General features: G+C 48.2%; 1 protein-coding gene across 1 annotated transcript in view; it reads right to left on the bottom strand.

Moving 5' to 3' along the window:
• Positions 1 to 1,621: 1,621 nt before the first annotated feature.
• M6PR (mannose-6-phosphate receptor, cation dependent) overlaps positions 1,622 to 25,384 on the bottom strand; it is a 200,174-nt gene continuing 176,411 nt past the window's right edge. The window contains exon 7 of the mRNA XM_069650571.1: positions 1,622 to 3,612. Coding sequence (XP_069506672.1) covers positions 3,490 to 3,612 — 123 coding nt within the window. The 3' untranslated portion in view covers positions 1,622 to 3,489. The remainder of the gene's footprint in view (positions 3,613 to 25,384) is intronic.

Here is a 25,384-nt window from a genome sequence, read left to right on the forward strand (position 1 = left end):
TCAAATACAATTTCAAACTCAGTTTCTACTTTCAACCTTTCGATGCTCTCCATGCCCAGACGTTTCTAATTTACGCCCTCCATTTTATAGCCCTTCTCCACCAGCTCCTCATTGACAACTTTTGATCCTCAGCAGTTTCTGCACTTGATGTTTTTTTTTTATCATCTACCTAATTCCTACTCTGCTGACTTTGCCCGCTTCCTAATCCTCCATAGCTCGTTTCGTCCCGGGTTTCTCAACGTATTTGTCACTGCCATCCGTTCTTGCTCTTCTTGGTAGTTAGTGAAATCCTTTCTTCTCCCTTTTAGCAGCAGCTCCTGTTCTTCCAGTCTGAAACCGTCCACTTATTAGCAGGTCCTAGTATCCTCCACCCTTCCTCCTCTTAAGTAGCTTCTGCTCTCCTTGCTTCTACCATCGATCCTACTCTTATCCTGAACAAACCTCTCTACGGTTTGTGTCCGCCCCGTAAACAGTTACTGCTTACCTTGCCTCAATCCTTCTACAATGTTTTGTGATCCTCTCCCAGAGCAAAACCAGCTCTGACTTGCCAAGCTACCAGTAATGATCTTTTTTCTACCCCCACACACCCGCCCGCCCGCCCGCCATTCCACTGTGTAATCCTTTCTCTTCCTCATCAAGTCACTCTCTCATCCCTTTGAAGCTTCTGGCATCATAAACCCAAGAACTCAAGGCACCCAAACTATGACCTCTCTAAGAAGGTCATCTTAAATAGAAAGTATCATTTATGGGACAAGCCTGGGCTGTGCCAAGTCCTTGCCCTAGAAAACAAACAGCTGTGCCCTGGTGGTCAAAAACATTTTTGCCCAGGAAACCTTACAACGGGAGCACCCATCAATTATTCTAAAAGTCATCTGCAAGTCATATGCACAACATCACAAATATTGCACAAAGATGCACACATGAAAGTGCCATGGAATTGTCCAAAAAGAAATTATCTCATGCAGCCCCAAAAAGGGAATCTGCTGCTGCACCACAGTAATATATATTTTTTAAAACTAACAAAGGACTAAACATTCAGTGGTGCTCAAACTACAGTGTCCATGTGCCCTCATCAAGCATCAACCTGAGTTTCTAAGAGTACCTTCTTTTGGAGTCACCAAATGTGCCCCATTTTATTTTGGCTTCCGGTAGGGCACAACTAGAGCTCATGTTCTGTGTGGATACTGGAAGGAACAGTCCTAACTCGCTAGTTACCCAAAGACAGGGATACCCAAACAAAAAGGTGGTGTGCAGAGGTCAGTACCGTCAAGTCCTTTTATTTAAGTACACCCTGCTTTTTCTATTCTTTGCAGATAGTTTTAAATGGTGTGCTTTTCTTTTTGTGGATTTGCACGAACATGCATTTTTACTATTGAAATGTCTTCTCCCCCCCACCCTCCAATAGGGTCACAAGTCTCTGGAGACCAGCGGCAGGTAGTTGCAGTCAGTTTACCATTAGTGTGTCCAAAGAGTCTAGACTGTAAAATTACCCCAGAAACCTGGCATGAGACTACGACATCCCTCTATGAGAATGGTATCAGCTGACCAGAGCCGCTTACCATGTTAGGCAGCAGATCAAGTCAAATATTCTAATATTGAAAACATAGCTTTGTGGTCCATAGAAAATGAAAAACCAGCAGCGCACTTTATTTATAAAGAGCAGTGTAGGAAAATAAAAAAAAAGTTTGTTTTAAATAAATAAAAATTATCTGAATGGCCTCCTTAACCATGCATTCTTGGGACCATCTTTGACATCCACAAGTAGGTAAAACCTTCCTGTATCATCAAATGTACACTCAATATGCCTTGCTGCTTTTCACAAGCCATGCATCTCCTTCAACAATTGCTGGATAAACATTTTTCCATTCTGCACCATCCTTGCGCACACACTGCACTCCCCACTGAGGGTCACCAGCTAAACGCTCAGTGCCAGAGAAGGACGGGCATTCACCAGCACAACATGCCAACAAAATAAAGAACCAGATTAACTGCCTTAAATCTCCAGGCCGGTTCAAATATTAACTTCCTTATCTGCATCCTTCTTTCGTCAAAACAGAAGTTATGCACATATCACCATAACTGCATGGAAACCATGAAACCCATGTAGGCTTATGCGAATAACTGCTCATAATCCTGTGTACAGGAATTTCTCCATCTTTAAGGGGTTCTCAAGTACTGAGGTGATGTCTACAGAGGTTTCTGAGTAAACACTGTCCACCCGCATTTCAAATGTAGAAGGACCTCCCTGTTGTGGAGGACTGTGCTGCCGGGTTGGCCTTTGGCTACCCACAATTCCATGCAAATGCATCTTGAAGGCCTTTAAGCCTCTATGCACATGAGTTAAGGGCAGCCAATATCGAAGTGGGCAGGACAAGCCTCTTGCCTTGGTATAGTCACTATGGTGATTTGCCATGGAGCACTAGGTCTACTAGCCACTACTCAAACCCTGGCTGAAATGTGCTCAGCCTAGATTTTGGTGCTAGCGCAGAGGAAGATGGGACAGGGAAAGTGACAGATTCCGGTGGCAAAATCCTTTAGCTTTAGAGAACATTCCCTTGTATGACAAGAATCTAGGCTGTCCTTTAAAAAGAAGAGTTTAAAAGGTGAGCGCCATGGTGTCAAGGTACATTCTATAAAAAAGGCTTAGAATCCCCATCTTGGAGCAAAGGTTACACAGTGAAATTCTGAAACCAGTGTTGTGGCAGATTATCTTAAGGTTGGACAGCACAAAGAAATAAAGATAAATAAATTGTGAGGGCTGGCAAAAACCTTCAGAAGGATGGCAGTTCACAGAAAGCAAAAGATTCTGGAGAAAATAGAACGCTGAAAACAGGAGCTTCTATGGAAGGTCTGCAAAAGGATGTCACCGAGCACAGACTGGGGAAAAAGATGCTTCAGAAAAATCAGCCAGCAAAAGTTGCTATTGCGAGGAATGATGGATTATGCAAGCATCTGCTCAGGAGAGCGATCCAGCTACACAGTAAAAACGCGGCTTAAGGGAAATGTACACTCCTGAAATAAGCATCATCCTGAGGTCATCAGAAAAGGATCCTGGGAAGCGAGCAATGAATGCAGCCAGACCAAGAGAGGCTTGCATTTGTAACAATGAGCTGAAGAGCTGGAGGGGGGGGGAGCTGCCTCAACTTTTGGCAGCAGGAGATGCTGGGCAATCCCTCTGTACTCCTCCTAGCATCGACCAACCCCCGTACCCTCATTCAAATAAAGAAGCACAGGGACTCTCCACCCCTGAAGTAAAGCACAATGTTCGTGAATGTCTCACAGGTACTAATGTCCTCCTCCAGCTAATTAAGTGCTGTAAAATCAAAGAGGGGAGTAATCAGATGGTAGTCTGAAAAGAAATAACCACAGGGCATTGCGGCTGCATCAGAGTGCAGAGGGGGGTGGGAGGGAAGAAGGGAATGCCTGCTAAAACCAGTCACAGTGGAGACGCGAGGCAGAAACAAGAATGGTCCGGTCCTTCATAGGCCATTACATTGGCAGCAGGTGGTCATCTCGCTCTTCCGGCTCCTCTCCCAGCTGATCGTCACCAACCCCACGGTAGGCAGTTGGCACACTGCGAGGCTTGGACCTGCAAGCAAAATCGCATCCATCCTGTGAAAGTAGAGAGAGACGAATCAGTACCATAGGTGGAGAGAAGTGAGGTGGGGGACGATGAATCACCAAGCAGGAAAGAATGGAAACAACAAGGGTAGATAGAAAGGACGGAGGCACAACTTCAGGAACAAAAGAAAGAGGTAATGTGTCCCAAATAGAAAGAGAGAAGAAGGGAAGATGTTGCGCATGTGGAGTCAGATTTGGATACAATATCATAGGGAGACTTTCGGGGTGCTATATTTGACAAGATCATCCCTATACATGTTCCTTGTGTACAACATACCTCATCTGGGGGGGGGGGGGTGAGATTTTTTCAAAACAAACTTGAAGGATATGCTATCCTGGAACATTATAGCTTCCATAATGTTCAAGGGAACAGTACTCCGGTACACCTTTCTGGGGAATATGTATCCACAAACAGTTCTGAGGAACACTGATCCTGCGACACTATTGTTGAAAATATTTAGCCAGATACATCATTCAGAGAACCATTTGACCTGATACACAATTTTAAAAGCCACTTGCCGCACAGATGACTGACATTTAACTTTGGCAAGTACCATGAGGGTATATATTATTGTCAAAGTTGAGTATTCTGGATGTACAATCGCTCCTATATAGGTCTATGCCATCATCACATTTCCTGGCATTGTATTTCTAACTCTTCTCACAAGCTGCCTCTACAATTGCCTCAAATTGCAAAGATCTTCCCCTGCGCAAGAGATCTTCCTTGACCCTTCAGACTAACAACCCCAAGAAAATCCTCTCTAGTCCTTTCATGATAAAGATGCGTTGGTCAACCACCAAAGGACATGCCCTGGTCGCAACGCCAACCTGTCCATCAGCCTTGTACGCAAGTAGTGAGGAACTAGCTTACAACTAAGCAACAGAAAGGTCCATAGGTTTCCCTGAAGGGCAACTCTTCGGAGGGTAGCTCAAGAGCATAAAATAAAATGCATAATGATAGAATGTTCACACAAAGAAGCTATGAAAAAGGACATTCCCTGTGAAGGTATACAACATGTTTTTCAGGTTACAGATAGTAAACTATTTAATAAATTGCCCGAACAGTGCTTAAAGGTCGTGACCATACAAGTCAGCCACTTGCAAAGTCCACTGTCAAATATGGATACTTGGAGCAGATATGGTGCAGCTGTGCTGCCGATATGATTACGGTACTGGGAAGTGCAGTTAATGTAAATATGGGCCTAGTACCCACAGGCACGGAATGGCAAACAGGGCAAAAGAGCAATACCCAAACAGCCAGCACATCCGATAAGTATGTTCCACTGTTCCAGGACAATGTGGGCCACTTTGAAGAGTTTGTGCACTGTGCAGTTTTCAGCAAGGTTAGTAACATAATAGGCTTCAACGTAAACTATTTGCACTAAAGTTTAATTAAAATTCCCCAATAGCTCGTAAAGAAAAAAATCCAGTAGTGGAATAGGATTACGTTGTCCCACTTAATACCTACAACACAGTAGACATACACTATCAGAGCAACAGTTTGTCTTGTGTGTCAATATTCATCAAATTACCTCAAAATAACGTTGCTAAATACAACAGCCCAAAAACTAGTGCTGGTACAATATAGTTACCAAAATTACAAAACGTGCAGGATTATAAAGCATATTCAATCTAGCAAATTTCTAATCCTTTGTAAACACGACACAATAAAACCATTCTTCACAGAACACCTTTTCAGTGATCGGGGTGAAAGAGTTAGAAATGTTCGAGGGAGAACCTTTGGTCTTTAATCCTCTGAACATTTGTAACTTGGCACAAACCCCTACCCACACCCCCACCCCCTACTTACCTTGCTTCCGACTCTCTGGTCCCTGCGATGCCTGTTCCCTTTCACTTCCGTGATCGGGAACCAGCATGCATGGTCCTCTCCTCCCCCCTCCCACTCCCGACACCCGGGATAGCTGCAGGGGACACTCCCGCTCACAATATACTGAGCAAGGGTGCGGGGGATATCCCTGCAGCCCCCAATTTGTGATCTGGTCAAACTTTTCGGCCGTTCGGAATTTTCAAACTGGCAAAATTCGGCCAAATCATGCATTCAGTGATTTATTTCGTCATTTTGGGTCATTCCATTTTCAGTGAAATATATCATACAAAATCGTAAACTGTCTTCATATGTTTTTCAAATTATAAAGGTCAACGGGTTTCTGTTAATCAATTTTCTGCCAGAACATTCTTCAGGATGTTATTATTTTTCTCCTTTCATTGTAGCAGGTAACACCAATTGTATTCAATATCTGCCACTCCTGGTCAGCATAATAGCCTATTGGAAGTTCTCCAATTTATGAGACTTTATATATCTTCTTAGATGATCCTTAGTGCTGGATGCAGGTGAACGATTGTTTACTGACAATCCAGAGATGCGGCTAGTCCATCCCAGTTAAAGAAAATAGATTTGAAAAGAAACTGAAAAGAAAATATGATGGAACAAAGAAATATAGAAAGAAATCTAAATTCACTACACCTAGATCCATTCCTAATTATCAGAAATGTTTCCTTGACAACCCTCTCCATTGTTGCATTTCTACACATTTGGTTTCTCTTCCTAAAGAAATGTGGGGTTCATTGCTAAGAAAAAAAAAAGAAAAAAAAAGAAAAAAGAAAAAAAATACTTCCTCAGAGACTCAAAACATGTGTCAAATAACAATGGTGTGAGGGCCATGATCTGGACGAGATTACATTTTGTATGGCCATAGCTATGGTTAGAGAATAGGCGTGGGGAGGTTTGAGAAGACAGTCCTAGCGAGCAAAGCCAGTAGGTGGGAGCTGTCCATGGGAATAGTGAGGCACACAGGGGCCGACGGGCTAAGCAGGAAAGGATCACCACCAACAGAATGCTTCGAAAGGCAAAACCCATGGACATGGATTAAATGGCAGTAGGCCATTTAAATTAAGAATTTGTGCTTTTCCTGTTGCATGGCACAGGCATTGCCAGTTTCTATGCCAAACAAATATTGTTTTCCGACGTCCATTCTTCCCTCTTCTGTGTAGGTTTGTCACATATGGTGGTGCTTTGTGCCATCAAAATGACATGCATTACTTACCGTAATAGCATTTGAGGATTGTATCTGCTTAGATTCACATGCTGTGCATATGGTCCAACATCCAGTGGTAACCGCAGAGTATTGCATCTTGTCTTTCGGGGACTGAAAGGGGACGCTGGCATAGGCGTGTCTGTAACACTATCCCCATCGTGATGTGTAGTGTATCCAAAATCCCTCACGCGCCGAGGTCCCTCGGATTGTATTTTTTCTGCCATGAGAGGGCTCAAGGCTATTGTGAGTGAGTACATGAAGAAGAGAGAAGTAGTAAGATGTCCATGTTCCTTCCACCCCGAGCGGGGAGGTTGAATGTGAATCTAAGCAGATACAATCATCAGAAATGCTATTACGGTAAGTAATGTACGTCTTCTGATGCTTGTTAATCTGCTTAGAATCACATGCTGTGCATAGATTAGCGAGCAGTACCCGGAGTTGGAGGTGCGTTGAGAAGGAACAGTAGAGAGAGGTTTTGTACTGCTTGTCCCCCATGAGAATCAGACATAGAATGAGTGTCTAGGCAATAGTGTTTTGTAAAGGCTTTGCAAATGGACTCAAGGGGAAACATTTGCAATGAATGCTATGGATGCCCCAGTGCCTCGAGTAGAATGTGCTCTAGGCTTGAAGGGCAGTTCTCTCCTAGCAAGAGAGAAACAGTGTGATGCATTTGACAATCCACCTTGAGATAGCTGATTTAGAGACAGGATCCCCTTCTCTACCAGCTGCCACTGAAACAAAAAATTGATTTGTTTTCCTCAGTGGTTTAGTTCTTTCCAGATAGAACATGACTGCCCTGCGCACATCTAGTGTGTGTAGGCTTCTTTCAGCCATGCTAGTGGGATTCTGGAAAACAGTAGGTAGTTCAATCGATTGGTGCACATGCAACTTCGAGATGAATTTAGGCGCAAATCTGGGGTGAGTGTGCAGAACTACCTTATCTCTGTGGACTGTAACAAAGGGGTCTAGAACTGAAAGAGTCTGTAGTTCGCTAACCCTTATAATAGAAGTGATAGACACTAGGAAGGCCATTTTATAAGTTATGTCTTTTAGACTTGCTTTATGCATTGGCTCAAAGGGAGCTCAAATGTGCCTGGTCAAAACCACATTTAGGTCCCACCCAGGGGCTGAGTGAGAAATGGGAGGGTAAATCCTCTTAACCCATTCCATAAAGGCCTTGATCACTGGTATCTTCCACCACAACACCTTCTGCTGTGATGTGGTGTAGGCCGAGAGAGCAGCCAGATGAACCTTTAGGGAATTGAAGACCAACCCAGTGTCAAACAGATGGGTAAGGTACAGCCAAATGTGTGTGGGTGAGCAATCGATGGGATCGACGCCCTTAGAATTACACCAGATGACAAAATGTTTCCATTTCCTGGCATAGCAATAACGTGTGTTCGGTTTTCTAGCTTTCCCAAGTATGTCCATGCACCTCTGAGGGAGCTGTAGGTGTCCAAACTATGACCTCAGGAGTCAGGGTGCTAAGTTCAGAGAGGGACATTTCCATCAGAAGTGCGAACCAGGGTTGGCGGGCCCACATGGGGGCCACCAGTATCATGGTACTGGTTCCTGGTGCATCTTGAGAAGGGGGGAGGAGCGTAGACAAATTTCCCTGACCATTTTATCCAGAGACCTTTCCCCTTTGAGTGGTTCTGGGGGTACCTGGAGGCATAGTCTTGACATTGGGCATTCGCCTGAGTTGCGAACAGATCGATATCTGGACACAATGTCTTCATGCAGACGGCATTCGTATTCTTCGGGCAGAGGAAAATCTCTGCTGAGCACGTCTGCCAGAAGATTGAGTTCCCCTGGAACATGTTGGGACAACAGAAACATCTTCTGTCCGAGAGCCCATATCCAAATGTTTTGGGACAGCTTGGATAGCCCTGGAGAGTGAGTGGCTCCCTGTTTGTTCAGTTAATACATGGCTGTAATGCTGTCCGTTATAATCAGCACTGTCTTACCTTGTAGTTGCATCTGAAAGGACTTTAATGCCTTGAACACCGCTAATCGCTTCAGTAAATTTATATGGTTGGACGCTACTTGAGGGGACCACACTCCATGTGCTGTCTGCTGAAGCAGGGGAGCCCCTCCACCCCGTGAGAGATGCGTCTGTCTTTAGAGTGGCTTCCACTGGAGAGGTGAAGGTCATCCCCTTCAAGAGGTTTTCTCTTGACCACCACTGCAGAGAGAACGAGGGCTGGCAGACAAGTACCAGATCTTCCCATTGTCCGCTGGCCTAACCCACTGTCTGTTGAGCCACTCTTGAATGGGATGCATGCGCAGCCGCGCGTGGGGAACCAAGTATATGCACAATGCCAAAATTCCTAGCAAGCGCATGGCTTTGCGCACTGTCACCTCCCGACTGGCTACATATTGAGGGATCTGGAAAAGCATGTTCTGAACCCTCTCGTTGGAGGGGAAGATGAGGCTGTCTTTAGTCTGGATTAGAGCTCCCAGAAATTGTTTTGTTTGACTGGGGACTAGAATGGTTTTCTTTTCGTTGATAAGAGAATCCCAGACTGAAGAGAAGGTCTACGGTTTTTTGGGTGTTCAAAAAACAAGTGTTGTACGAGTCCCCTGTTATGAGCCAGTCGTCGAGGCAAGGGTAAACCGGGACGGATAACCTGCGCAGGTGTGCTGCAGCTACTGCCAGGACCTTCGTAAACACCCTTGGCGCCGAGTCGATGCCGAAGGGGAGCACCTTGAATTGGTAGTGCCTGTCCTCTATCATGTACCTTAGATATTTTCTGTGCGCCGGCAACATTGAAATATGGAAGTATGCATCTTTCATCCAATGTTGCATTGTAGTCCCCCTGTTTCAACAGTGGGATCACCACCTTTAGCGTTACCATGCAAAACCTCTGAGGTTTTATGAACTTGTCCGCTGGGCGCAGGTCTAGAACAGGGCGCATAGTGAGGTCCTTTTTATGTACAAGGAAGTACACTGAATAAATACCTTTGTTTACCTGAAGAATGGGGACGGCTTCTATGGCGTCCTTTCCCAGCAGCGCTTCCACCTCTTGATTCAGGATCTCCAGATGGTCCGGTGAACAGCGCTGCGAGCGTTGTGGTCTGAATTGTGGAGGTCGGGCGAATTCCACGCAGTACCCGTGGGCAACCATTTTTATGACCCACTGGTCTGAAGTTATCCCCTCCCATGCCGTGAGGAAAGATGTTAAGCGCCCCCCGACCGGGGTGACATGGGAGGGGACCCAGATCTGATGGACATTTCTGACCCGAGGCTGCGGCTCCTCTAGGATTGGGGCCTCTACCTCTGGCTTTGCTGCGGCGCTGACCGCTTGGAGGGTAGTATGCTGGGCTTCCTGATGTTTGTCTGGTATTGAAGGTCCCAGTGCCATAGTTCTGACTTGCACGGGACTGCCCTCGAAAGGACCGCAGAGAGTTACTTCCTCTTTGTGAGGGGGTTGGGGGGTTTGAGTGATTTGTTGCAGAGACTTAAGGGTCTCATGCTCTTTTTTGGCTGTTTCTAAGGCCTCATCGACAGCCTTTCCGAAGAGGTTGGCTTCTTCAATTGGTTTATTGATGAGCGCGGCTTGCGTTTTGGGCTTAAACCCTGTGGTGCACAACCAATTGTGCCTTTTGAGTAGGGTCCCTTGGGCCAGAGACCTGCCTGCTGTTTCAGCCATGTCCAGAGTGTTCTTTATCACATTCTGGTCCACCTGTCTTCCTTTGGCCACAATGGAGAGAAGCTTGGACTTGACGGGTTCTGGGACCTCCTGGAGGCCTTCCTGAAGTAGCTTCCACTGAACCTCAGCATAACTCACCAGCAGCGTAGTAGTATTTGCTATATGCGAGGTATATGCGGCAGCCGTGGTGACTCGCTTGCCTAAGGCATACAGCCTCTTGGATTCCCTATCTGGAGGTGATTCCCCTTGCCAGGGGGTACTCCTACCCTCTTCCGGGTGGTAGTCCCTATCAGAGAATAAGGGGTGGTGTGACCTTTAATGTATTGTGGGTCCGAAGGAGCTGGCCAAAATAACTTTTTCAACTCTCGGGTTCACTGCTCGGGTTTGAGCTGGTTAGGGAGCCAATCTTCTCTTGATGGAATTAAAGAAGGGAATGGCGTGGCTAGAGGGAGGTTTCTCCTTAAGAATTTCCTCTACAAAGTCCTGCTCAGGCACTGCCTCTTGAGTAGAGATCGTAAAATGTTCAGCTGCCTTCTTTAACCTGGAATTGAAGGCCATCTGGTCATCTAAAGGCGAGGCCTGGCGAGCCGGGGTGGACAGAGTGGAATCCAGGCATAATACATCACTGTCCTGATCTTGATGGGGGAAGCGTCCATGGGTCCGTTCACTCTTGCTGGGTTTCTTCCCAATTGTCTGTGGCATCCGCCTGTTCCTTTTCGTAATTCTGTAGAAAGGAAGTGTCTTCCTCTTCATCGTAAATGTCCCTGTAAGTGTCCATCTGGACAATGTCTTCATGCTGGAGGGGACAGAAGGCTGATCTTGAAAATGTGAAGTAGATTGAAGGTTAGGCTCCCCACAAGACCTTTTCGGGGAAGGATGTTCAGAAAAACTGACAATTCTTTCCAGACGGTCTATACACCCTTCAAATTTTTCCCTTGTCCATTTAGAGGACCCAGATGGGCCTACGGGTGGAAAAACGTCATCTTCCGCCCTACAGAACCAAAAATTGTCTCTCAGGGTGTTGGAAAGAGTCTCTTGACTGTCCTCATAAGTATAGTGAGAATCGGGGTGCCATAGTGTATCCAAAGATGTGTCCGCGGCCTGCCCAATGCTTTTCGGAAGAACAGGAATAAGTCCAACCGCTGAAGTAATTCTCTCGATGCGGTCTTCGATAATCGCCGAATCGGCGCGAGACAGTGGTTCCGATGGTCTATCGGTAGGTTTGTTTCCTTCCGCAGCGTTAGAGGGCCTAGCAGTCGGTTTTTGGACTTGAGGCCTAGTTGTGATTTTTGGGCCTACCGGGGCCTTCGGGACCATCGTAGCGTCGGATTTCGCGCTTCGACGTAAACCTTTAGGGGTAGCGCCCTTACTTGTCGTTTGAATGCCGAGTCACAAGACGCTGCTGCGGATGCGGGGAAGGCTTTGGATCTGAGCGATCCGCCGAAATTTGACGCCCATGCTGGCGCTTTTACCTTTTTCGACATACTCGTCGAAATAGGTGTAGGGGTTGTGTGCTTAGTGAAATGCGCTTGTAGGCCCCCGTCGCGGGGTCTTGTCCCTGAAGCAAATCCAGAGTCAGAAGTGTCCGCCTCAAGGTCGATCACATCCGTAACGGATGTTTGGTCATCTGAGGTGCCCCCGTCACTTCGGCGGGTGTGGCGGTGGGGGAAGGGGATTCTACCTGCGACATTCCATACGTGGCACTCCTTAAGGGTCTTCGGCCGAAGGAGATTACAAGCCGCACATCGCTTCTCATTGTGATCTAAGGGGAGACAGGCGTTGCACGTCCTGTGTTCGTCCTTCCAAGGATATCTGACCCTGCACTTAGGGCAGAACCTAAAAGGAGTACTTTCCATAGCAAGAGCGGCCTAAAGGGTAAAGAGGAGGAAAGACATACTGGAAATATGGCCACCCCGACCCCACTCTCCCTACTGTAAAGGTCGGCCCGAGGGCCCAACCACGTGGAAGCTCCGGCCGCCTGATCTTAGGCACCAAAATCCACCGCAGTAGACAAACCCCTGTAGTCTTCGTTGAAGTTGTTCTTGTGACCGAAGTGATTTATCGGGGAATAACCGACAAGTCGGTATAAGATAAACATTGTCTCTTATGTAAGAGCTCCACTATAGGGCGACCAGTACAATTTGAGGGACCTCGGCGCGTGAGGGATTTTGGGTACACTATACATCACGATAGGGATAGTGTTACAGACACGCCTATGCCGACATCCCCTTTCGGTCCCCAAAAGACCAGATGCAATACTCTGCGGTTACCATTGGATGTCGGACCATATGCACAGCATGCGTTTCTAAGCAGATTAACAAGCATCAGAAGTACCAATAAACCTGGTAAGATTGATTTCTAGAATCTGGCCTGGTGGACGAGCAGTTGAGGCTTATTCTCAGTAGAGAATGAGTGAGGCCAAGGGCTCTCAATGAGTCCACAAAGTACAGTGTTCGAACAGTTTTTCTAAAGTCCAACTAAAAGTTTTATAAAACCATATGAGACTGTACAAAACTCCACTCTTGGTAGAAGGTTGTACCACGTGAGAACATTAGGCAGCGTAGACAAAGCAGCCAGGCTTATCTTAGGATGAAACAAGGGCTGTAGCTTGGTCCAAATAAATTGTAGCATACATATGGTCCAAAGAAACACTAAAATACTATGTATTGTAAAAATAATGAATTATAAGTAGATGTAAGCATGATAAATCTTGGGAAAGCCAAGTACTTTCACATATCATATAAACACAATTATAAAAATGAACTCTATACTTATGGTTTACAAACCAAAGTATAACCTTATTTAGATTACAATAAGCAGTCAAGGTGAGTCAAACCTATAACATTCAGAACGGCCTTAAGCTATTCTTGGGGAGTAAAACCAGGTTAGGTATACTTTCAGTATACAACAAATAATTCAAGGGCAGTAGACCCTTATTGATCCCAATATACAGTGTTATTCGCTTTTAGAACCATTTGATTAGACAACTACGGTTACAAGTATATCGTGCAACATATGTAACTTTCTTCTATCAAGAATGGATACAGTTACACCACCAATGTTACTTTAAAAAACACAGTTCAGAGCCAGAACCAGAACCTATCAATAATTGGGCAGGACCAAAACATATGATAAAAATCATCAACCTCATGTGCGCATCTAGGGCAGCGCTGCATCCCGGCTCCCACGAACCTAGAGATCCTATGAGTCATCATGTAGGCTCTGTGCGTAATATACAGTTGGAGAAGGTGAAATCAGGAGTTCCTGGAAACACTCTTGATGTGTCCCAGTGCTCGAGCCCACTCAGCATCCGTGAGCAACCTGCCAAGATCCACCTCCCATCGTGCTAGGACCCCCCAGGAATGTTTCCCCATGCCTGTACAGAAGCAGTTTGTACAGTCGAGATATGGTCTGCCGCCCGACCCCCCCTCCTTCGCCATGTCATACATGGACTCCAGTGTTCTATCCACCTCGACACCCATGGAAAACCCCAGCAACCGGGCTTCGATGTTCCGTACCAAACACTGGCACAAGGACTGGCCCACATGAATAACAGATCGCGGTCTTAAAGTAGTGAAATCCATCAGCCTTCCGTGCTCTAGCAAGTCTCCCAGAAGGCCAGCCATTGCCCTCCCAGTGCCTTCTAATCCTAGTGATAAGAGCCCAGTCCTGTTCCCACAAGAGCAACCAGCGGGATGTTCAGGGAATAAGGGTGCACAACACCCAACCTCTGCCAAACCCTATGCCAAAGTGACCTCCCCAGCCTAAGAAGCCAGGGCACAGGCAATGGACCAGTGTCCGCCATCCATCAAACCTCCTTCAAAAAGCACTGCCGGAGGGACTGTTGCAGAAGCGTTGTATCCAACATTGTCTCAGCCACCAACCAGCCCACTACAAACTGCAGCTGTAGGGTGCCCAGCGCAATCCGGCATTGTTTCCTGCCCCCCAAAAAAAGAACCTTACCTTCGGGTCCAGCGTCGTACAAAACCTCCTGGGGTTATCATAAGGGATATTGATAAAGTGATACAACAGGCGTAGCAATACCACCATCTTGAGCAGGGCAGCCCTACCCATCACAAACAACGGCAGTCGTTGACAAAATGTCATGGATTTGAGGACCCCGTCTCGCACCCTTTATGTGTTGTGTGTGTGTGAGGCCGCCATGTCGTGTCCGACATCCATCCCAAGAGGTCACGCGGTGTCATTCCAACCTGAGGTCTGGCAGCTGTGTGCGGCCACATCCCACAAATTCTGCCAATGGGAATAAGACATCTCCCAATTTACCTGAATGCTGGAGAACTCTGCAAACTGGTCTAGGACATTGAGATGTGGCATATTTTCATCAGGTGAGTGGATGTAAAGGCGCATGTCGTCTGCATACATTGAAATCAGGTGAGTGACCCAGTCAATCAAGATGCCCGCTTCAGAGTATTCTGCATGCAGGAACGCAGTTCCGAGGCCAGGATAAATAACATTGGGGACAGTGGGCAACCCGGTTTGGTGCCTCTGCAGAGCTCCCAAGCTTTTGAGATCTGCCTCCCGGTACACACCCTAGCCTGAGGCCGCGTATAAAGAAGTCTAACCCACCATCGGAATCCGGGTCCGACGCCAAAGCACCGCAAGGCCCCATGTAGCCAGAGCCACTTAACAGAATCAAATACTTTGATCATGTCCAGCAGCGCCACAGCACAGTTCACGTCCAAGTATCTGGCGCAGTCCAACACATGATGCAGATGTAGCAAGTTCCACGCTGTGTTTCTGCCAAGCACATAGCCCGTCTGTATTAAGTATCTGATCACATCTTTCAACCTATTGGCTAACAGGGCAGTAAAGATCTTCTAATCTAGATTTATCATGGAAAGTGGCCTGTAAGAGTCGCAGTCCTGGGGTGACTCGAGTACTGGCACAATCAGGGACTCTCTCTCTCAAGCTGCTGGGAAGCATACCAATGTCATACGCCTACTCGAATAAAGGAGTTTTGCAGCCAGAGTTGCTGCATAGGTTTTATAAAATTCTCCCGGTAACCTGTCCGGACCCGGGGTCTTCCCCGGCGCCAGTTACATTATTACTGACACAATCTCCTAAACCGTGAGCAGGGCATCTAGGGCATCCACCCGCGCCTAGGCAGTTCCATCTACGTCAGCAGCTCCACAGCTTCCCCAACCCCCCTCTCATCTGCTCTAGAATCTGGCCTGGTGGACGAGCAGTAACATAGGTAAAAAGTAATTATCTTTGACAACTACACCCCTGTCCATTTGTATGGCACATATAATTTCCCTAGGCACGTCCCTCCGGCATAGCCACGCCAGCAGCCTTCTGGTTTTATCACCATCTTCATGCAACCAGCGGGTGCAGCTAGGTAATTAGAACCTGCCGGGCGATCCCACTGAGCCATACACTGTTGTCCGAGGGTCAATAATTGCCTGATCTCCTTCCCCCACACCCTCCCACTCACGCTCCACCCATTCAATAGTGCTAGAAAGAGCCTTAGAAAGCTCCTTCCAGAGCCCAGCCATCTTGCCAATAGCAGCCCCTCCCATCACAGCCTTAAAAGCATCCCACACAATGCCAGACACATCCACGCTACCCGGATTACATCTCAAAATACTCGTCAATTCGGTCCTATAAAAAATACATTCCTGGAAAACTCCATCCTGCAGAGCCTAGGCACGTAGGTGCCAAGTGAGGACTGGCTGTCTGGGGAGGGGGGGGGGGGGGGAGAGGGGGGTTGCTTGCCAGGTTGCCATCAGTGGGGCATGGCCCAAGGGCACCCTACCCGTATACTCAATGATGGTAAATTCCCTAATAACCTCCTGGCCAGTAAGACATGCATTACTTACCGTAAAAGCATTTCCGATGATTGTATCTGCTTTGATTCACATGCTGTGCATATGGTCCGACATCCAGTGGTAACCGCAGAGTATTGCATCTCGTCTTTCGGGGGACCGAAAGGGGACGTCGGCATAGGCGTGTCTGAAACACTATCCCTATCGTGACGTGTGTAGTACCCAAAATCCCTCACGCGCTGAGGTCCCTCCGATTGTATTTTTTCTGCCATGAGGGAGCCCGAGGCTATAGTGAGTGAGTACATGAAGAGAGAAAGTAGTAAGAAGTCTATGTTCCTTCCACCCTGAGCGGGGAGGCAGGGAGGGCGCATGTGAATCTAAGTAGATACAATAATCAGATATGCTTTTACGGTAAGTAATGCATGTCTTCTGATGCTTGTTAAACTGCTTAGAATAACATGCTGTGCATAAACTAGCGAGCAGTACCCAGAGTTGGAGGCGGGTTGTGAGAAGGAACAGTAGAAAAAAGATATCTTAGTACTGCTTGACCCACCTGAGAATCAGACCTAGAATGAGTGTCTAGGCAATAGTGTTTTGTAAAGGTGTGTAAAGAACTCCAGGATGCCGCTTTGCAAATGGACTCTAGGGGAACATTTGCAATGAATGCTATGGCCCCAGTGCCTCGAATAGAATGTGCTCTAGGCTTGAAGGGCAGTTCTCCCTTTGCAAGAGTGTAACATAGTTTGATGCATTTGACAATCCACCTTGATATTGCTGATTTAGAGACAGGGTCCCCTTCTCTATCAGCTGCCACTGAAACAAATAATTGCTTAGTTTTCCTCAGTGGTTTAGTTCTACCCATATAGAACATGACTGCCCTGCGCACATCTAGTGTGTGAAGGCTTCTTTCGGCCATGTTAGTAGGTCTCTGGAAGAATGTGGGTAGTTCGATTGACTGGTTCACATGGGACTTCGAAATGAATTTCGGTGCAAATCTGGGATGTGTGCGCAGAACTACCTTATCTTTGTGGACTGTAGCAAAGGGGTCCAAAACCGAGAGGGCCTGTAGTTCGCTAACTCTTCTGATAGAAGTGATAGCTACTTGAAAGGCTGTCTTGTAAGTCAGGTCTTTCAGACTAGCTTTATGCATAGGCTCAAAAGGGGGTCCCATGAGCCTAGTTAAAACCACATTTAGATCCCACCCAGGGGCTGGGTGAGTGATGGGGGGATACATTCTTAACCCCTTCCATAAAGGCTTTTCCACCACGACACCTTCTGCTGTGACGTGGTGTAGGCTGACAATGCCGCTAGGTGAACCTTTAAGGAATTGAAGACTAACCCAGAGTCCAACAGTTGGGTTAGATATAACACAATGTGTGAAGGCGAGCAATCGGTGGGATAGACGCCTTTGGAACTGCACCAGATGACAAAATGTTTCCATTTGCTGGCATAGCAATAACGTGTGTTAGGCTTTCTTGCATCCCTCAGTATGTCCATGGATCTCTGAGGGAGTTGCAGATGTCCAAACTGTATGACCTCAGGAGCCAGGCTGCTAAATTCAGATTTTGTGGGCATGGGTGCAGTCTCCCCCCTGTCCTGAGACAACATGTTGTACGGGCAGGGCAGCTTGACTGGTGGGGAGAGGGACATTTCCATCAGGTGCGCGAACCAAGGTTGGCGGGCCCACATGGGAGCCACCAGAATCACGGTGACTGGTTCCTGGTGCATCTTGTGTACTATCTTGTTCAGAAGGGGCGTCGGGGGGGAGGGGGAGCATAGACACATTTCCCTGACCAAGTTATCCAGAGACCATTTCCCTTGGATCGGTTCTGGGGGTACCTGGAGGCGTAATCTTGACATTGGGCGTTCTCCTGAGTAGCGAACAGGTCGATCTCTGGAAACCCCCATTCTGCGAAGACGTTGGATACAATGTCTTCGTGCAGTCGCCATTCGTATTCTTCTGGCAGAGGAAAATCTCTGCTGAGTACGCCTGCCAGAAGATTGAATTCCCCTGGAACATGTTAGGATTTCAGGAACATCTTGCGTTTGAGAGCCCATATCCAGATGTTTTGGGACAGCTTGGAAAGCCTTGGAGAGCGAGTGCCCCCCTGTTTGTTCAGGTAATACATTGCTGTTGTGCTGTCGGTTAAGACCAGCACTGTCTTCCCTTGCAGTTGCTCCTGAAAGGCTTTCAATGCTTTGAACACTGCTGCTAGCTCCAGTAGGTTTATATGGTTGGACGCTACCTGAGGGCACCACACTCCGTGTGCTGTCTGCTGAAGCAGGTGAGCCCCCCACCCCTTGAGAGATGCGTCTGTCGTGAGAGTGGCTTCCACTGCAGGGGTGGTGAAGGTTTTCCCTTTCAAGAGGTTCTCCCTCGACCACCACTGCAGAGAGAGAACGAGGGCTGGCGAGACAACAGATCTTGCCATTGTCCGCTGGCCTGACACCACTGGCTGTTGAGCCACTCTTGCATGGGACACATGCGCAGCTGCGCGTGGGGAACCAAGTATATGCATGACGCCATCATTCCTAGCAAACGCATAGCTTTGCGTACCGTCACCTCTCGACTGGCTACATACTGAGGAACCTGAGAGAGCATGTTCTGAACCTCTCGCTGGAAGGGAAGACTAGACCGTCTTCCGTACAAATTAGAGCCCCCAGGAACTGTTTTACTTAGCTGGGGACTAAGCTGGATTTCTTTTCGTTGATAGAAAATCCCAGGCTGAACAGTAGGTCCACTGTTTTTTGGGTGTTCGAAAAACAAACGTCGAACGAGTCCCCCGTGATGAGCCAATCGTCGAGGTAAGGGTAAACTGGAACTGAAAGTCTGTGCAGGTGTGCCGCTGCCACTGCCAGGACCTTGGTAAACACCCTTGGCGCTGAGGCTATGCCGAAGGGGAGTACCTTGAACTGGTAGTGTTTGTCCTGAATCACGAACCTTAGGAATTTTCTGTGCGCTGGCAGCATTGAAATATGAAAGTATGCATCTTTCATATCCAATGTTGTCATGAAGTCCCCCTGTTTTTGCAATGGGATCACCTCTTGCAGTGTTACCATGCAAAACTTCTGGGGCTTTATGAACTTGTTCGCTGGGCGCAGGTCTAGAACAGGACGCATGGCGAGATCCTTTTTGGGTACAAGGAAGTACACTGAATAGATACCCTAGTTTACCTGAAGAATCGGGACAGCTTCTATGGCGCCCTTTCCCAGCAGTGCTTCCACCTCTTGGAACAGGATCACTTCCGGTGAAAGGCATTGATGTTTCGGCGGACTGAACTGTGGAGGTTGGGCGAATTCCATCCAGTAACCGTGGGCGACCATCTTTAAGACCCACTGGTCTGAAGTTATCCCCTCCCATGCCTTGAGGAAGGATGTTAATCGCCCCCTGACCGGGGAGACATGGGAGGGGACCTGGACTTGGTGGTCATTTCTGACTAGCAGTTGACGCTCCTCTGGAATTGGAGCCTCTGCCTCTATGCTTTCCGCGCTTCAGACCCCTCTGGGGGTAGTAAGTGGGGCTTGCAGCAGGTTGACTTGAGTTGAGTTGAAGTTGCCCGCGCCAAAGTTGTTTTGAGCGGCGCATGCTTGTCCTCGAAAGGACCGCCGAGAATTACTGCCCCTCTGTGAAGAGGGTTTCTGGGAAATCTGGTGCAGCGACTTAATAGTCTCGTGCTGCCTCTTGGCTGTCTTCAACGCATCGTCTACCGCCTTCCTGAAGAGGTTGGTCTCTTTGTTGATAATGGATGCCTGGGTCTCAGGCCTGAAACCCGACGTGCGCAGCCACACTTGCCTCTTTAGGAGAGTACCCTGTGCGAGAGACCTGCCTGCTGTCTCTGCGGGGTCCAGGGTATTCTTTACCACATTCTGATTGGCAAGTTTGCCCTCCGAGACAATGGCGAGAAGCTTGACTCTGGTTGGTTCCGGAAACCTCTTGAAGGCCTTCCTGGAGTAGGTTCCATTGCGCGTCAACGTAGCTTGCTAGTAACATTGTGTTATTGGCAATCCGGACGGTATAGGCCGCCGCCGACGTAACCCGTTTACCTAAGGCATACAACTTTTTGGACTCCTTGTCCTCCGGGAGTGACTGTCCCGTGGCAAGGGGAACCCCTGCTCTCTTGCAAGTGTTGGTCACCACCAGGGAGTCTGGGATTGCATGTCCTTTGATATAAAGCGGGTCAGAGGGGGAGGGTCGGAAAAGTTTTTCGACCCTTGGGTTCACAGCCCTAGCCTGAGCGGGTGCGAGTCAGGAAGGGGCCAGTTGTCTCTTTACAGAGCTCAAGAGAGGAATAGACTGGCTTGCCGGAGGCTTTTCATTAATAATGTCCTCCGCGAAATCCTGTTCGGGCAAGGCTTCAAGAGTGGCAATTTTAAAGAATTCTGCTGCTTTTTTCAACATGTTGTTGAAAGCCATTTGATCATCCACCGGGGAAGCTTGTCGAATTGCGGTGGATGGGGGAGAGTCGAGGCAAACGATATCAGAGTTGTGATTGTCCTGCTGGGTGTCCTCCCAGTTGTCCGTTGCTCCTTGATCTTCCCCATAGTTGTCCAGAAAAGAAGAAGACTTCTTCTGTATAGAGGTCTCTATACATGTCTTATCTGGACATCTTCTTTATAGTCAACTTGGTGTTGGACATCTAGGTGTTGGACATCTTGTGTTTGAGGGTTAGGGTCTACCCGAGCTTTTTTCGGCTGAGGTTGATCAGAAGCCCTGAAAAACTGCTCCAGCCAATCCATACACCCCTCAAATTGCTCTGTGGTCCACTTGGATGACCCAAATGGACCTAGTTGAGTAGGAACCGTGTCCTGCGTCCTAAGGCGTTGAGAGGATGTCCTCAGGGTGCTTGAGAGGGGTACCTGGCTTTCTTCGTAAGTCTATGGGATCGTTTTCCCAATCCGTGGAAAACTTTTCGGTGGATTGGCCCATAACTGTAGGCGGAACCGGTACTACGCCCACCGCCGTAGCAATCCTATTAATGCTCTTACGGATAGTCACCAAATCTTCGGGAGACAACGCCTCCGATGATGTGTCGGCAGTGAAAATGTCTTCCGCGGCTCCAGAAGGGCCAGCGGATGGCTTCTCGGGTAGAGGCCTACTCGTAGTTTTCGGGCCTGTACGGGCCTTGGAAACCTTGGAATCCGTCGAAGTTTCTTGTTCTGAAACTTCGGCACGTGTAGTTTGGGGAGTAGCGCCCTTGTTATGTTTGTTATGTCTAGTCGTCATGCGCTGCTGCGGATGCAGGGAAGACTTCGGATCAGACCGATCCGTGGGCGCCGCCTAAGTTTCCGGCGGACCAGTTGGCACTTTGGCCTTCGACGAAATCGTCAAGGAGGGCGCTTGGGTTGTGTGCTTTATGCGGTGCGATTGTACGCCCCTGTCACCGGGTGTGGTCCCTGTAGCAAGACCGGAGTCGAGCCTGGAAGGGTGGGGGACGGGCGTGGCGACCCTAAAATAGTCCGCCTCACGGTCTAGAACGTCCGCGTTGGATGTTTGGTCATCCGATGTACCCCCGTAACTTTCGGCTGGTGTCGCGGCAGTGGAGGGAGACTCCACGTGCGACATATCTTACGCGGCCCACCGCTTCAACCCGCGCTCCTTAAGGGTTTAAGGAGTTTACACGCCGAACACTGCTTTTTGTCGTGCTCTAGGGGGAGACAAGCGTTACATGACGTGTGCTTGTCTTTCCACGGATATCTGACCCTACACACAGGGCAGAATCTAAATGGAGTCCTTTCCATAGCAGAAGGGAAGGGTGACCAGACCAAAAAGGAAAGCAGTGGAAAAGAGGAAAGACATAACAGTATGGCAAACCCCGAGCCCACTCTCCCTACTGTGTAGGCCGGCCAGAAGGCCTGACTACATGGAAGTCCGAACGCCGGATCTTAGGCTCGGAACCCACAGCCGTAGACGATACCCCCGTAGTCTTCGTCGAAGATGTTCTTGATGGGCGAAGTGACTTAACGGGGAATAAACCGACAATTCGTTAAGATAAACAATGTCTCATGAAGAGCTCCGCTATAGGGCGACCAGTTATTTGGGCAGAAAAAAACAATCCGAGGGACCTCGGCGCGTGAGAGATTTTGGGTACTACACACGTCACGATAGGGATAGTGTTTCAGACACGCCTATGCCTACGTACCCTTTCGGTCCCCCAAAGACAAGATGCAATACTCTGCGGTTACCACTGGATGTTGGACCATATGCACAGCATGTGATTCTAAGCAGATTAACAAGCAACAGAAAGAGGTAATACAGACGGGTGGTGCACCTTTGATGGCGCTGCATAGTGTGAATAGCCTCTATCCTTCCCATGTAGCCGCCTATAGATGTCCACCATCTCTACGTACCATAGAATGGAGCCCAGAGCCCAAGCAGAGGGGGGCGGCTTTAGATATTTATCATCCGACCTATCCACCACTGTGTCAAGAGTGCAGCTAAGGTCGCCGTTAGGCAAGATTTTCATTTATGTGTAATTTTACTTCCAGTTGTGTACCCCCCAACTTTTTGCTGTTGCCCGACCATCCTAGCCTGACTTTTGCCAGTGGAGCACAGCCTTCTGCTGCACTCCACTGGGTTTTCGCTCACTTTGTTATGGGGAACTGACATGCCCTTAAAGACAGTCAGTACTGGGAGACTGTTTCCCTTAACCTTTCACTTTGTTGTTAGTTTTTTGCAAAATGTTACCAGTGCAAAAAGTACCTTACAGTACAGTGCACTGGGGTCTTCCTTTCGTTTTATAAGGCCCTAGAAACCATCAAAGGATTTTTCGGTAGAAGTACAAATGTGTCTTGGACAGAGCTGGTGGCGGCTGTTATTTTTCATATATGTTTAACCCTTTCTTGTGGTCCATATCGAGTTTACCGTGTTGGGCCCTGGAGAGTGGCTTGGTCCCAAAATGGCCATTCCACAATGTCCTTTGGCCATCTTGTCCCTTTGCCTTCCCCAGGTCGAGCAGACCCAGGAAAACCCATATTTGGTCATGCAGCTCCCTGCTCAAACCGAATTGCATGCTTTGTGTGTGAGTGTGTGTCTCCAGGATGTGGGCTGGACTGTCTAGATCCAATATACATCCTGGGTGCCAGAGAGTCAGGTGTGCTGGGAATGACTGGGACCACTGTGGTCCGTGATTGGTCCACGTCTGGCACGGCAGTATGCGAGCAGGTCTCTCATTGGGTTCTCTTCGTTTGGGCTCAAAGGAGATTCTGCATATGATTAGGGCCCAAACACCCATACCAGGTTGATACCTTGAGCACTCACTGAAGCTAGGATAGGATCCAAGTATCCTGATACCAAGAAGCCGAGTCAAGGAACGGCTGGTGACCTGCTGGAAGGTTTGGCACCCTGAGCCCGCTGTTGTCCCCTTGTACCCCTGGCTTCTGATCGAACTTAGGTGGTCTGCAAAGGTGCTTTGACCCATTAGAATAGTGAGACCAACTATTGTCTGCTTCTCCACCTAAACCTGAAAGCAAGACTTCTTGGAAGTGTTCCTGGGCCAACCATTGAACTGAACAGCTTGCACAAGACCTTTGCCCTGGAACTGCCACCGTCTCGAAGTGACACTTGAGACTTTGGAGATCGTAAGCACTTGGTATAAGGCACTCTTCAGCCGAGTTTTGTACACTTTGGCACCCTAGGTCTGGAATTAGGACAGTACACCTGAACCAGAGTGCACACGGTCACTGTCACCCAGCCGTGGTGACGAACTTCAAGGGTGGCCTGCTGCTGTGCCCCCATGTGGCCCGAGACTAGCTGCAGTGAAATAGAGTTGATCCCTTCATCAGGAGAGGAGAAATCGTCAGTGTCCCGCCACAGAATCATCCCTGGAACTCAGCCGCTGAAAGCTGCAGAACCGCACAATAGTAGCATTTGAACCCGCAACTGATATGGACTTGAATGCTGAAGTTTGGTTCAGAGTGCGCCTTGGGTCAGTGAGTACTTAACCCTAACCAGCGGCCCCTGGCGCATCCATCCATTTTTACACACAAGTGTCCCCTGAGGGCCACTCACCTTCATAGAGGTAACCTGTGCTACCATCCTATTCCCTACTCTTGGATCCTGTTCTGCCCTCTTGAGGAGTGTGATGCTGGAAGGGGTGTCTGTACTTCTGCTCTCTATATGGTAGAGGAGAGGCACAGAGGACCCTAGCCAAGATTCTCTAATACAGTAGCAATGGACGAGCAATCCAGGCCTAGCTTCTCAGGAGGTGATGCAGGCTGGTTCTTAAGTACAGTGTAGTCCCCAAGCCTCCACAAAGGAATGTTCACACACTATTAGTTAAAACACAGTCTTTATATAATTAAGTTCAAGGTTATATACAATCACAATAACTCACTTTGTGCTTAGTTAATCTATAACGGCAAATATATACAGTTGTAAGTGGTACCACAATTATCGGATTTCATTAAAGTGCATCAACTGTACTCTGGTTAAATGTCACACACAAATCATTTAATAAAGGTAACCAACAATAGATATAGGAGGAAATCAGTTGGTTAGAACAATTGGCAGAATACTGGCCCCTACCAACAAGACAGCGCTGTGTGGAGACCCCCCCCCCCCCCCCAACCTGGGCAACTGGTAAAATAAAGATTATATCACAAGCCCAGTCCATATATTGTTCTATAAGTCGTATTTGCTTCTGTAATGTTTCTACCACCCCAATATACCTGGAATAGCAGAGTTTGACGATGAGTCATCGACACATCCTTCTTGAGCAGCTCCCTTTAAAGCAGGAGGCACGGATCGTCGACATCCCTCGAAGAAAGTGAACTCGGCGTCGAGGCGGCAGCTTCAGTCCCTGCGGTGCTCATCGACGACAGAGAGAAGACGTCCAGCAAGGAAGAGGCGTGCGGGGCACCTCGATGCTGATAGTTCAGGACAGCAAAGAGTTGGTGAAGAACTGGGGCCCAACAAGGGCGTCGAGTCGTCCGGCGTTTTTACGGTCTCCGGGTGGTGGTAAACCCACTGGCTGATGCTACTCGGCGCGTCGACAGCCTGGCCTTCTCCGGCAGGATAAGGCGGGCAGTGCTGCGGTCGAGCACGTCTGCAAATCAAAAGTTTTAGGCAAAGGAGCGTGTGGCTCCGGTCGCCTGCATCAAGCGGTCCCCTCTTCTGGGCAACATGGCTTCGACGGGCCTCCAGCGGTTACAGCAACCTTTGCGAACCCTGGTCGATGACGGTGGACGGAATGTCCGTTGCTGGTCTTTGTTCTCCTTGGTGGTCCCAGTCTCTGGTCGGCAGCCTTTCGAAGGTCTGACTTCCAGGGCG

Source organism: Ambystoma mexicanum, chromosome 3p, assembly GCF_040938575.1.
Source record: "Ambystoma mexicanum isolate Mex_15411 chromosome 3p, UKY_AmexF1_1, whole genome shotgun sequence".
Lineage (NCBI taxonomy): Eukaryota > Metazoa > Chordata > Amphibia > Caudata > Ambystomatidae > Ambystoma > Ambystoma mexicanum.